At 51.6% G+C, this 13,672-nt stretch overlaps 1 protein-coding gene across 1 annotated transcript in view; it reads left to right on the forward strand.

The window, feature by feature from the left end:
* Window positions 1–13,365, forward strand: part of LOC134957253 (uricase-like) — a 56,511-nt gene extending 43,146 nt beyond the window's left edge. Inside the window, exons 5-8 of the mRNA XM_063938967.1 lie at window positions 1,006–1,192; window positions 5,769–5,892; window positions 9,550–9,633; window positions 13,185–13,365. Coding sequence (XP_063795037.1) covers window positions 1,006–1,192; window positions 5,769–5,892; window positions 9,550–9,633; window positions 13,185–13,259 — 470 coding nt within the window. The 3' untranslated portion in view covers window positions 13,260–13,365. The remainder of the gene's footprint in view (window positions 1–1,005; window positions 1,193–5,768; window positions 5,893–9,549; window positions 9,634–13,184) is intronic.
* The last annotated feature ends 307 nt before the right edge of the window (window positions 13,366–13,672 follow it).

Genomic DNA, 13,672 nt, shown 5'->3' on the forward strand with positions numbered 1-13,672 from the left:
ATCCGGACACGAATAGGCTGAAGTGATCGCAAGCGCTGAGTAGGGTCAGAGCTACTCAGAAATTGCACAAACTGTTTTTGCAGAGCTCGGCTGCACAAGCGTTCGCACTTCTGCTAAGCTAAAATACCCTCCCCAGTGGGCGGCGGCATAGCGTTTGCACGGCTTCTAAAACTAGCCAGCGAGTGATCAACTCGGAATGACCCCCAAAGTTCCCATCCTTTACATACTCATTTCATCCTGTTTTAAACAAAGATTCGTCCATTTCCAAATGATAAACATCACGTTTTCAATGACCTCCCCCCCCACACACACTTCCACCGCCAATAAATAATGCACTCAATAAATACATATTTTTGAAAAGCCTATGAAACGGTATTGTGTTAAAAAAGAAAAGAAAAAAACGAATAAACAGGTAAGGCTGACAATCCTGTCCTGCTTTCTCTTTATCCATAAAAAAGACCATAGGAAGACAACTAGTGGCTCTTCCTTTAAGTTTCCAGCTGCTGTGGAACTGCAAAAGCCAGCAGGTCAGGCAGAGCATCATGTGACTTCTCTATATTAATCCCGCGGGTTCCTCTCCCTTACAAGTTTTATTCAAATCTTCCCATGACTTACACACAGGTTGTCTATCGGACAAGGCGATGGCCGGCCAGTCTCTGCCAGATATACTGACATTGCTTGTCTATGTATGGTGTTATGATGCAGCACAGTGTATGGAATGGATATTTCAGGCAGCACGGATGGTGTAATGGTTAGCATTACTGCCTCACAGCACTGAGGTCATGGGGTTGAGTCACACCACGGCCCGAACTGTGTGGAGTTTATATATTCTCTCCGTACTTGCGTGGGTTTCCTCCGGGTACTCCGGTTTCCTCCCACAATCCAAAAATATACTGGTAGGTAAATTGGCTCCTGACAAAAATGTAACCCTAGCGTGTACATGGCCAGGGCAGACCAGATGGGCCAAGTGGTTCTTATCTGCCGTCACATTCCATGTTTCTGCAGGCCGGCCTGTCATTTACTCTGGAATCGAAGAGCTCAGAGTCCTGAAAACGACGCAGTCTGGATTTGAAGGTTTTGTTAAAGACCGATACACGACGCTCCCGGAGGTGAAGGATCGCTGCTTCTCTACCGTGGTCAACTGCAAGTGGCGATACAACACCCCTAAAGGGATCAACTTTGACTCCACGTGGTGAGTGCGTATACAGACGCCATGTATGACTCCTGACACCCCTATATATCAGGGTAAATACGTGTTATGCATCAGATACCAGGCGGTACATTTACTAAAGGTCGATGTTGTACTTCCAGGGCCAAAACGCAGATTTATTAATATTTAAAAATTAATATAAAATAAAAACACCTGTTAGCGAAGGTGAGTTTCCCTGAAATCCAACATCAATTGAGAATGATTTTCAACGATCTTAAGTCGATTAAAGCTGACCGTTAGTAAATTTCCCCCCAGGTATTTCTCCCGTCCTATGAGATGTGATATTGGAGTGTTGGGTTCATATGTAGCGTATTTGGTGTCATTCTATGTTTTACAGGAGCCCATAGAAGTAATAATGGGGGTTATTCAGGTTTGTTAGCAACTAGTCAAAACCAAGGGGGTCATTCCGAGTTGATCGCTCGCTAGCTAGTTTTTAGCAGCCGTGCAAACGCTATGCCGCCGCCCGCTGGGAGTGTATTTTAGCTTAGCAGAAGTGCGAACGCTTGTGCAGCTGAGCTCTGCAAAAACAGTTTGTGCAGTTTCAATGTAGCTCTGAATCTACTCAGCGCTTGCGATGACGTCAGCCTATTCGTGTCCGGATTTGACGTCATACACCCGCCCAGCCACGCCTGCGTTTTTTCAGACATGCCTGTGTTTACAAACACTCCCTGAAAACGGTCAGTTGACACCAGGTAACGCCCCCTGCCTGTCAATCTTCTTGCGGCCGCCAGTGCGAAGGAAAACTTTACAAGAACCTGAGCACAACCACAAAGAGCTTTGTACCCGTACGTCGCGCGCGCGCACTGCGGAGCATACGTCGCGCGTGCGCATTGCGGAGCATACGTCGCGCGTGCGCATTGCGGAGCATACGCATGCGCAGAAATGCCATTTTTTTCACCTGATCACTGCACTGCGAATATCTTCAGCGAGCGATCAACTCGGAATGAACCCCCATGTGCACTGCAGTTGTGGCAGATGTAACATGTGCAGAGAGAGTTAGATTTGGGTGGGTTATAGTGTTTCTGTGCAGGGTAAATACTGACTGCTTTATTTTTACACTGCAATTTAGATTTCAGTTTGAACACCCCACCCAAATCTCCAAACTCCCGGAAAATGGGAAGCGTGGCTCGCGGTCGCTGCATTCCCGCGAAACCAACCCCCTTTTCTTGAGGCCACACCCCATTTTTGGCAGGTGTCCCGAGTTCAGTCTACAAAATCTTGGGAGGTGTGCAGTCAGTGCCAACAAGCACAGTACATCCCGTGTGTGCGTGTGTTTGTGTATGATGACGCTAATCTCAGTGACTCACATCATCATAGACCAGCCCCCTCTGTGTGATGTCATGATCTGTGGTACTGCGCCATGAGGGGGGTGGGGGGAGCAGACCATGTCGTCCCCCCAGAGAGGAAGTAAGGATAAAAGTAGGTAAGTATGATAAATCGGTGGTGGTGATGATGGATCAGAGATAAAGTACCGGCCAATCATCTCCTGTTACAGCCTGTGATTGCAAAATGACAGGAGCTGATTGGTTGGTACTTTATCTCTCTCCAGTTTATCTCTCGCCAAACTTCGATGCATTTCCCCCTCTGTAATTCTATCACACAGCCAGGACATGGTACACACACGCCAGGTTACGATGTCATTTCCACAGCACACAATAAAAATGGAGGTTGTCACCCTGATGGGATAGCGCGGCATTGTGCCTGTACGGCTAACATGGCCACGCAGCGGGCAAGCGGCTTCCATCCTGGCCTATCACCTATGTCAGCTGCCCATGCCCTGTGACGGTCTCAGTCAGTGGGTGTCTTTCACATGTAGCCGAGCGGAACGCAGCACATTGCAGAATCAGAAGAAATGGCAGCTGTGCAGAACGGATCATTGTGCAACATGTCCCACTCAGGGTGGGGCTTTCACATGTCCCATGCACAGTGCAGAGGTCACACACATGTCCCGTGCACAGTACAGAGGTCACACACATGTCCCGTGCACAGTACAGAGGTCACACACGTCCCGTACACAGTACAGAGGTCACACACGTCCCGTGCACAGTACAGAGGTCACACACATGTCCCGTGCACAGTACAGAGGTCACACACGTCCCGTGCACAGTACAGAGGTCACACACATGTCCCATGCACAGTACAGAGGTCACACACATGTCCCGTGCACAGTACAGAGGTCACACACATGTCCCGTGCACAGTACAGAGGTCACACACATGTCCCATGCACAGTACAGAGGTCACACACGTCCCGTGCACAGTACAGAGGTCACACACAAGTCACGTGCACAGTACAGAGGTCACACACATGTCCCGTGCACAGTACAGAGGTCACACACATTGCCTGGCATCAGCACAGAGGTCACACACAAGTCACGTGCACAGTACAGAGGTCACACACATGTCCCGTGCACAGTACAGAGGTCACACATTGCCTGGCATCAGCACAGAGGTCACAAACAAGTCACATGCACAGCGCAGAGGTCACACACATTGCCTGGCATCAGCGCAGAGGTCACACATTGCCTGGCATCAGCACAGAGGTCACACATTGCCCGTGCACAGCACAGAGGTCACACACATTGCCTGGCATCAGCACAGAGGTCACACATTGCCCGTGCACAGCACAGAGGTCACACACATTGCCTGGCATCAGCACAGAGGTCACACACATTGCCTGGCATCAGCGCAGAGGTCACACATTGCCTGGCGTCAGCACAGAGGTCACACATTGCCCGTGCACAGCACAGAGGTCACACACATTGCTGGCGTCAGCGCAGAGGTCACACATTGCCTGGCGTCAGCACAGAGGTCACACATTGCCTGGCATCAGCACAGAGGTCACACATTGCCTGGCATCAGCACAGAGGTCACACATTGCCCGTGCACAGCACAGAGGTCACACACATTGCATGGCGTCAGCACAGAGGTCACACACATTGCCTGGCATCAGCGCAGAGGTCACACATTGCCCGTGCACAGCACAGAGGTCACACACATTGCATGGCGTCAGCACAGAGGTCACACACATTGCCTGGCGTCAGCGCAGAGGTCACACATTGCCTGGCGTCAGCACAGAGGTCACACATTGCCTGTGCACAGCAAGGAGGTCACACATTGCCTGGCGTCAGCACATAGGTCACACATTGCCCGTGCACAGCACAGAGGTCACACATTGCCTGGCGTCAGCACAGAGGTCACACATTGCCCGTGCACAGCACAGAGGTCACACACATTGCCTGGCGTCAGCGCAGAGGTCACACATTGCCTGGCGTCAGCACAGAGGTCACACATTGCCTGTGCACAGCAAGGAGGTCACACATTGCCTGGCGTCAGCACATAGGTCACACATTGCCCGGCATCAGCACAGAGGTCACACATTGCCTGGCGTCAGCACAGAGGTCACACACATTGCCCGTGTACAGCGCAGAGGTCACACATTGCCTGTGCACAGCAAGGAGGTCACACATTGCCTGGCGTCAGCACATAGGTCACACATTGCCTGGCGTCAGCACAGAGGTCACACACATTGCCCGTGTACAGCGCAGAGGTCACACATTGCCTGTGCACAGCAAGGAGGTCACACATTGCCTGGCGTCAGCACATAGGTCACACATTGCCTGGCGTCAGCACAGAGGTCACACATTGCCTGTGCACAGCAAGGAGGTCACACATTGCCTGGCGTCAGCACATAGGTCACACATTGCCCGTGCACAGCACAGAGGTCACACATTGCCTGGCGTCAGCACAGAGGTCACACATTGCCCGTGCACAGCACAGAGGTCACACACATTGCCTGGCGTCAGCGCAGAGGTCACACATTGCCTGGCGTCAGCACAGAGGTCACACATTGCCTGTGCACAGCAAGGAGGTCACACATTGCCTGGCGTCAGCACATAGGTCACACATTGCCCGGCATCAGCACAGAGGTCACACATTGCCTGGCGTCAGCACAGAGGTCACACACATTGCCCGTGTACAGCGCAGAGGTCACACATTGCCTGTGCACAGCAAGGAGGTCACACATTGCCTGGCGTCAGCACATAGGTCACACATTGCCCGGCATCAGCACAGAGGTCACACATTGCCTGGCGTCAGCACAGAGGTCACACACATTGCCCGTGTACAGCGCAGAGGTCACACATTGCCCGTGTACAGCGCAGAGGTCACACACATTGCCCATGTACAGCGCAGAGGTCACACACATTGCCCGTGTACAGCGCAGAGGTCACACATTGCCTGGCGTCAGCACAGAGGTCACACACATTGCCTGGTGTCAGCGCAGAGGTCACACATTGCCCGTGTACAGCGCAGAGGTCACACACATTGCCCGTGTACAGCGCAGAGGTCATACACATTGCCCGTGTACAGCGCAGAGGTCACACACATTGCCCGTGTACAGCGCAGAGGTCACACATTGCCTGGCATCAGCACAGAATAAGTAACTGAAGGAATGAGAGGAATCTGCTGTAGGTGACACGGCTGGACGAGCTATAGAATGTCCTGCGTTATAGATGTGGCTGGAGGAGGGTTATTTATGTATTTCTTTTATCCTTAAGGAGAATCATGCGGAACATTATCCTTGATAAATTTGCGGGTCCTTGTGATAAAGGAGAATATTCCCCGTCCGTGCAGAAGACTCTCTATGACATCCAGATTTTGGGCCTGAGCAACGTTCCCCAGGTATTGTACCAATAGCAACAGTACATGACACGCGTTTCACAATTCACCAACAGACACGGCAAACATCTTACAATGAATACACAATAAATGCGTTGCTCCCTTAATCACACACATATTTATACTACCTCCAGGTGCCACCAGGTATATTCTCTGCACAACACTAAAATGTATCCGTTTCATTACACGTTATCCACTTTATATTGCCACGCGTATTCTGATTTTGACTTTTTGTTCATGAAGTTTCTTAACAAAGCCGGTGAAGTTGTCACCTGTTACAAGGATGTTATCTTTTTTAAATTGTGGTGCTGGTTACGAGACAATAACTACAAAGGGGCTACAGAATATCAAAGAGGCGCCGCTCCTCTATCCAAGGTGTGTGTCCGCGAGTTAAAGGAAGCAGGGCATAGGCACACGCAGGAGGGGTTTCCAGTTGTCTGAAAACCCCTTATCCCGACGGGGATGTAGCGGACAGGGGGATGCAGCGTGTTGAGGAATGTAGCGGGCAGAGGGATGCAGCAGGCATCGAAATGCAGTGTGCAGGGACATGCAGTGTGCAGAGGGATGAAGCGTGCAGTGAGATGTATCGGGCAGCGAGATGTATCGGGCAGTGGGCTGTAGCGTGCAGAGGAATGTAGTGTGCAGGGAGATGTAGCTGGCAGAGGGATGGAGCGGGCAGGGGGATGCAGCATGCAGAAGGATGTAGCGGGCAGAGAGATGTAGCGGGCATGGGCATGTAGCGTGCAGGGAGATGCAGTGTGCAGAGGGTTGTAGCATGCAGGGAGATGTAGCGGGCACGGGGATGTAGCGGGCAAGGGGATGTAGCGGGCAGGGCGATGCAGCGTGCAGAGAGATGCGGAGGGATGTAGCATGCAGGGAAATGTACGGGGCCGAAGGATGTAGCGTGCAGAGGGATGTAGCGTGCAGGGAGATGTAGCGTGCAGGGAGATGTAGCGTGCAGGGAGATGTAGCTGGCAGACGGATGTAGTGGGCAGAGAGATGCAGCGTGCAGGGAGATGTAACATGCAGAGCGATGTAGCATGCAGAGGGATGCAGCGGGCAGGGAGATGTAGCGGGCAATGGATGTAACGGGCAGAGGGATGTAGCATGCAGGGAGATGTAGATGGCAGGGGGATGTAGCATGCAGGAAGATGTAGCGGGCAGAGGGTTGTAGCGGGCAGGGGGATGCAGTGTGCAGAGGGATGCAGCATGCATGGAGATGCAGCGTGCAGAGGGATGTAGCGGGCAGAGAGATGTATCGGGCATGGGCATGTAGCTTGCAGGGAGATGCAGTGTGCAGAGGGATGTAGCATGCAGGGAGATGTAGCGGCCAGGGGGATGCAGTGTGCAGAGGGATTCAGCATGCAGGGGGATGTAGCGAGCAGGGGGATGCAGCGTGCAGAGGGATGTAGCGTGCAGGGGGATGTAGCGAGCAGGGGGATGCAGCGTGCAGAGGGATGCAGCGTGCAGGGAGATGCAGCGGGCAGAGGGATGTAGCATGCAGGGGGATGTAGCATGCAGGGGGATCTAGCGTGCAGAGGGATGCAGCATGCATGGAGATGCAGTGTGCAGAGGGATGTAGCGGGCAGAGAGATGTATCGGGCATGGGCATGTAGCTTGCAGGGAGATGCAGTGTGCAGAGGGATGTAGCATGCAGGGAGATGTAGCGGCCAGGGGGATGCAGTGTGCAGAGGGATGCAGCGTGCAGAGGGATGCAGCGTGCAGGGGGATGTAGCGAGCAGGGGGATGCAGCATGCAGGGAGATGCAGCGGGCAGAGGGATGTAGCGTGCAGGCGGATGTAGCGTGCAGGCGGATGTAGCGTGCAGGCGGATGTAGCGTGCAGGGAGATGTAGCGTGCAGGGGGATGTAGCGGGCAGGGAGATACAGCGGGTAGAGGGATGTAGTGTGTAGGGGGATGCAGTGTAGCATGGGGATGTAGCATGCAGGGGGATGTAGCGTGCAGGGGGATGTAGCGTGCAGAGGGATGTAGCATGCAGAGGGATGTAGCGTGCAGGGAGATGCAGCGGGCAGAGGGATGTAGCGTGCAGGGGGATGTAGCGTGCAGGGAGATGCAGCGTGCAGGGGGATGTAGTGTGCATGGAGGTGTAGTGGGCAGAGGGATGTAGCGTGCAGGAAGATGTAGCATGCAGGGAGATTTAGTGGGCAAAGGGATGTAGCTGGCAGAGGGATGTAGCGTGCAGGGGGATGTGGCGTGCAGGGGTATGTGGCGGGCAGGGGGCTGTAGCGTGCAGGGAGAGGCAGAGGAATGTAGCGTGCAGGGGTATGCAGCGTGCAGGGGTATGCAGCATGCAGGGGGATGTAGCATGCAGGGAGAGGCAGAGGAATGTAGCGTGCAGAGGGATGTAGCATGCAGGGGTATGCAGCACGCAGGCGGATGTAGTGGGCAGGGGGATGCAGCATGCAGAGGAATGTAGCGTACAGGGGGATGTAGCATGCAGGGAGATGCAGCGGGCAGAGGGATGTAGCATGCAGGGGTATGCAGCGTGCAGGAGGATGTAGCGGGCTGGCGGATGCAGCATGCAGGGGGATGTAGTGTGCATGGAGGTGTAGTGGGCAGAGGGATGTAGCGTGCAGGAAGATGTAGCATGCAGGGAGATTTAGTGGGCAAAGGGATGTAGCGTGCAGAGGGATGTAGCGTGCAGGGAGATGTAGCGTGCAGGGGGATGTGGCGTGCAGGGGGATGTAGCGGGCAAGGGGATGTAGCGGGCAGGGGGTTGTAGCGTGCAGGGAGTCTGGGAGAGGCAGAGGAATGTAGCGTGCAGGGGTATGCAGCGTGCAGGGGGATGTAGCATGCAGGGAGAGGCAGAGGAATGTAGCGTGCAGGGGGATGTAGCATGCAGGGGTATGCAGCGTGCAGGGGGATGCGGCATGAAGGGGGATGTAGTGGGCAGGGAGAAGCAGTGAGTAGAGGGATGTAGCGGCCAGGGAGAAGCAGTGTGCAAAGGGATTTAGCAAGCAGGAAGATGCAGCGTGCAGAGGGATGTAGCGGGCAGGGGGATGCAGTGTGCAGAGGGATGTAGCGGGCAGGGGGATGCAGCGTGCAGAGGGATGTAGCGGGCAGGGAGATGCAGCGTGCAGAGGGATTTATCGGGCAGGGGGATGCAGCGTGCAGAGGGATGTAGCGAGCAGGGAGGTGTAGCGGGCAGGGAGATGCAGCGTGCAGAGGGATTTATCGGGCAGGGGGATGCAGCATGCAGAGGGATGTAGCGGGCAGGGAGATGCAGCGTGCAGAGGGATGTAGCGGGCAGGGGGATGCAGTGTGCAGAGGGATGTAGCGGGCAGGGGGATGCAGCATGCAGAGGGATGTAGCGAGCAGGGAGATGTAGCGGGCAGGGAGATGCAGCGTGCAGAGGGATTTATTGGGCAGGGGGATGCAGCATTTGCTTTGCATGCAACAAATGTCTGCACTGGCACTGCTTGCAGTAGAACGTGTTTTGCTTTGAATCTAGGTCAGCACCAAGGCAGCAATTTCCACCTACAGGTAAATCAGCCCCATTCCCAGAGCCAGGAACAGGTTTTACCGGTGTGATATCCGGCGCTGGCGCTCTAGCGTAGCTTGTATCTGGGCAGCCCGGGTCTATGATGTCTCTTGTCTATTATACTGATCTCAGCAACAGTAACACGTTCATGCATTTCAGATTGAAGAAATCAGCATTGTGATGCCAAACAAGCACTACTTCACCGTGGACATGACCAAGTACGGCCTGAGCAACCACGATGAGGTAATAACAGGGTTCCAGCACTTTTCCTGCAGTCAGTAACCGCTACTATGGGTGTGTGTTGCGTGACCGGCGGTCTCCCAATAACGATGCCGCCCAGCGGAGGAGGGGGAGCGCAAGGAAGCCCCTTGCGGGCTGTGCGCGCCACGCTGCGGGCTCGGTAGGTTCTATTCCCAGCCTATGGGTGTCGTGGAGAATAGTCCGTTAGTCGGCATGCCGACTGTACGGATTGTGAGGGGGGGGGGATGTAGGAGCCGCTCTTGTGACTACCGGTGACATAACTACATCTCGTTACCATATATATGTAAAGGCTGACGAGAGTAACGGGAAGCCACTTCTGCAAACAAGCTGCTTGTGGACGGTGATGTTGCAGAGGCATTGTACACATACAGTATACAGGGCATCCGGAAAGTATTCACAGCGCTTCCGTTTTTCCACATTTTGTTATGTTACAGCCTTATTCCAAAATGGAATATTTTTTTTTCCCCTCAGAATTCTACACACAATACCCAATAATGACAATGTGAAAAAAGTTTTTTTGTGATTTTTGCAAATTTATGAAAAATAAAAAACTAAGAAATCACATGTGCATAAGTATTCACAGCTTTTGCCGTGAAGCTCTAAATTGAGCTCAGGTGCATCCTGTTTCTACTGATCATCCTTGAGATGTTCCTACAACTTAATTAGAGTCCACCTGTGGTGAATTCAGTTGATTGGACATGATTTGGAAAGGCACACACCTGTCTTTATAAGGTCCCATACTTGACAGTGCATGTCTGAGCACAAACCAAACCAAACATGAAGTCAAAGAAATTGTCTGTAGACCTCCGAGACAGGATTGTCCTTAGGCACAAATCTGGGGAAGGGTACAGAAAAATATCTGCTGCTTTGAAGGTCCCAATGAGCACAGTGGCTTCCATCATCCGTAAATGGAAGAAGTTCGGAACCACCAGGACTCTCCCTAGAGCTGTCCGGCCGACTAAACTGAGGGATCAGGGGAGAAGTCAGGGAGGTGACCAAGAACCCGATGGTCACACTGTCAGAGCTACAGCATTCCTCTGTGGAGAGAGGAGAACCTTCCAGAAGGACAACCATCTCTGCAGCAATCCACCAATCAGGCTTGTATGGTAGAGTGGCCAGACGGAAGCCAGTCCTTAGTAAAAAGCACATGGCAGACCGCCTTGAGTTTGCCAGAGTGCACCTGAAGGACTCTCAGACCATGAGAAACAAAATTCTCTGGTCTGATGAGACAAAGATTGAACTTTTTGGTGTGAATGCCAGGCGTCATGTTTGGAGGAAACCAGGCACCGCTCATCACCAGGCCAATACCATCCCTACAGTGAAGCATGGTGGTGGCAGCATCATGCTGTGGGGATGTTTTTCAGTGGCAGGAACTGGGAGACTAGTTGAGGGAAAGATGAATGCAGCAATGTACAGAGACATCCTGGATGAAAACCTGCTCCAGAGCGCTCTTGACCTCAGACTGAGGTGACGGTTCATCTTTCAGCAGGACAATGACCCTAAGCACACAGCCAAGATATCAAACAAACAAGTGGCTTCAGGACAACTCTGTGAATGTCCTTGAGTGGCCCAGCCAGAGCCAAGACTTGAATCCGATTGAACACTGGAGAGATCTGAAAATGGCTGTGCACCGACGCTTCCCATCCAACCTGATGGAGCTTGAGAGGTGCTGCAAAGAGGAATGGGCGAAACTGCCCAAAGATAGGTGTGCCAAGCTTGTGGCATCATATTCAAAAAGACTTGAGGCTGTAACTACTGACAAAGGTGCATCAACAAAGTACTGAGCAAAGGCTGTGAATACTTATGTACATGTGATTTCTTAGTTTTTTATTTTTAATACATTTTCAAAAATCTCAAAAAAACTTTTTTCACGTTGTCATTATTGGGTATTGTGTGTAGAGTTTTGAGGGAATAAATTAATTTATTCCATTTTGGAATAAGGCTGTAACATAACATAAAATGTGGAAAAAGTGAAGCGCTGTGAATACTTTCTGGATACACTGTACATTGATCTTTATATACTGTAAGAACAATGGGGTAAATTTACTAAGGTGGGAGTTCTTCAGAACTGGTGATGTTGCTCATAGCAACCAATCAGTTTCTACTTAACAATTATCTAGCTGCTTCTAGAAGATAATAGATAGAATCTAATTGGTTGCTATGGGTAACGTCACCAGTTCTGAAGAACTCCCACCTTAGTAAATTTACCCCAGTGTATAAGGGATCAGTACTAAATACCGCTGGACGGGATCACGGCGGTCGAAATACCGACGCCGGAATCCCGACCACACAATCCCGACAGGGGTGGCGAGCGGAACGCAGCCCCTTGCGGGCTTGCTTCGCTCGCCATGCTGCGGGCACACTAATTTATTCTCCCTCTATGGGTGTCGTGGACACCCACGGAGGGAGAATGTGTCGGGATTGTGCCGGTCGGGATTCCGGCGTTAGTATTTCAACCGCCGGGATTCCATCCGACGGGATCTTGACCGCATCCCGTGTATAAGGATCATTTTCCTAGAACTCTGACTCCTGCTCCAGGAATAGATCCAGAAATCAGATCACAACATCTAGGTCTGGAATTTCTGCTTCAGAGGAGCGGACGTCCCAGACCAGGAATTCCGCATGTATCCGCATCTATATCTTACCTCCCAATAATTATTCTGGGGAAACCAGGACACAATAAGCCCCGCCCCTGACCCGCACAGACCACACCCCTAGTCCCCTCTAATCCACCCCGGCATTGCACACTGCCACCATTTCCTGTCTGATAGGGACTCTTATCTTATATGACTGCACCAGATCATTTCTATACCCAGATATCGGGCTGGAAATCACCAGCTCACTTGTTGTGTTCCGCACATCCCCATTAGCAACCGAATTCTCATTGTGGTAATGGTCTGCAGTGCAAATGAAACCCCCATTACGTTTCTGCAGTGCAAAACCATGTGCACTGCAGGTGGGGCAGATGTAACATGTGCAGAGAGAGTTAGATTTGGGTGGGTTATATTGTTTCTGTACAGAGTAAATACTGGCTGCTTTATTTTTACACTGCAATTTAGATTTCAGTTTGAACACCCCCCACCCAAATCTAACTCTCTCTGCACATGTTACATCTGCCCCACCTGCACTGCACATGGTTTTGCCCAATTGCTAACAACCCTGAATCAGGCCCAATGTCAGCTCTTTGTTGTGCAGCTGGTCAGATCCCATCATTTCATCTGACTGGTTATGGAACAATACCTACCCCCCTACCCCCACGCCAGATTATTACATAGCGTGTACCTACAGTAGCTTTAGTGCCCTCATTGGCCGGATTTATGGCGTCACGCCTGCACAGAGTACCTTAGTGATATTACTGATGGATTTAGTTGCGTGACCATTGGCTTACCCTATAGCTTGCATGCATGGATAGTCACCTATGCGGAAATACCTGCGATATAAGAACGGGAATGATGAACGCACACAGTATTTATAATGCAGAAAATGGTGGCAACAAATTGCTTTAATCATGTAACCTGCAATATCTCTAACAGATCCTGCTGCCGTCAGACAAACCCTACGGAAACATCACTGGCAGCGTGCGCAGAAGAACCTTGTCCAAGCTGTGATATAATATAACTGACAGAGCGTGGGGTCAGCACTGGCGTTCCATTATCCAGATGAATAAAGAAGCTGTAATGCCAGCCGGCCGGTGATGACCCGTTTCTCACACTATACTGTGTTCATTGCTGGTTTGTAGTTATTAAACCAATTGAAAGAGTCCGATTGGTTACATGGAGACGACTGTGTGACGATTGGCTGCATCACACCAGGTGACACGCTTCAGTTTCATTTGTCCAACACAGTCCTGATTTTTACTGTAATTCTTCCTGCAGCTCCAATTCCCGGGTCTTCTAGTTTTATACCTGTGGCATTGGGATCTAAACAGATTAAAATAAGAATTTACTTACCGATAATTCTATTTCTCATAGTCCGTAGTGGATGCTGGGGACTCCGAAAGGACCATGGGGAATAGCGGCTC

Source organism: Pseudophryne corroboree, chromosome 9 (assembly GCF_028390025.1).
Source record: "Pseudophryne corroboree isolate aPseCor3 chromosome 9, aPseCor3.hap2, whole genome shotgun sequence".
In the NCBI taxonomy this organism is placed as follows: domain Eukaryota; kingdom Metazoa; phylum Chordata; class Amphibia; order Anura; family Myobatrachidae; genus Pseudophryne; species Pseudophryne corroboree.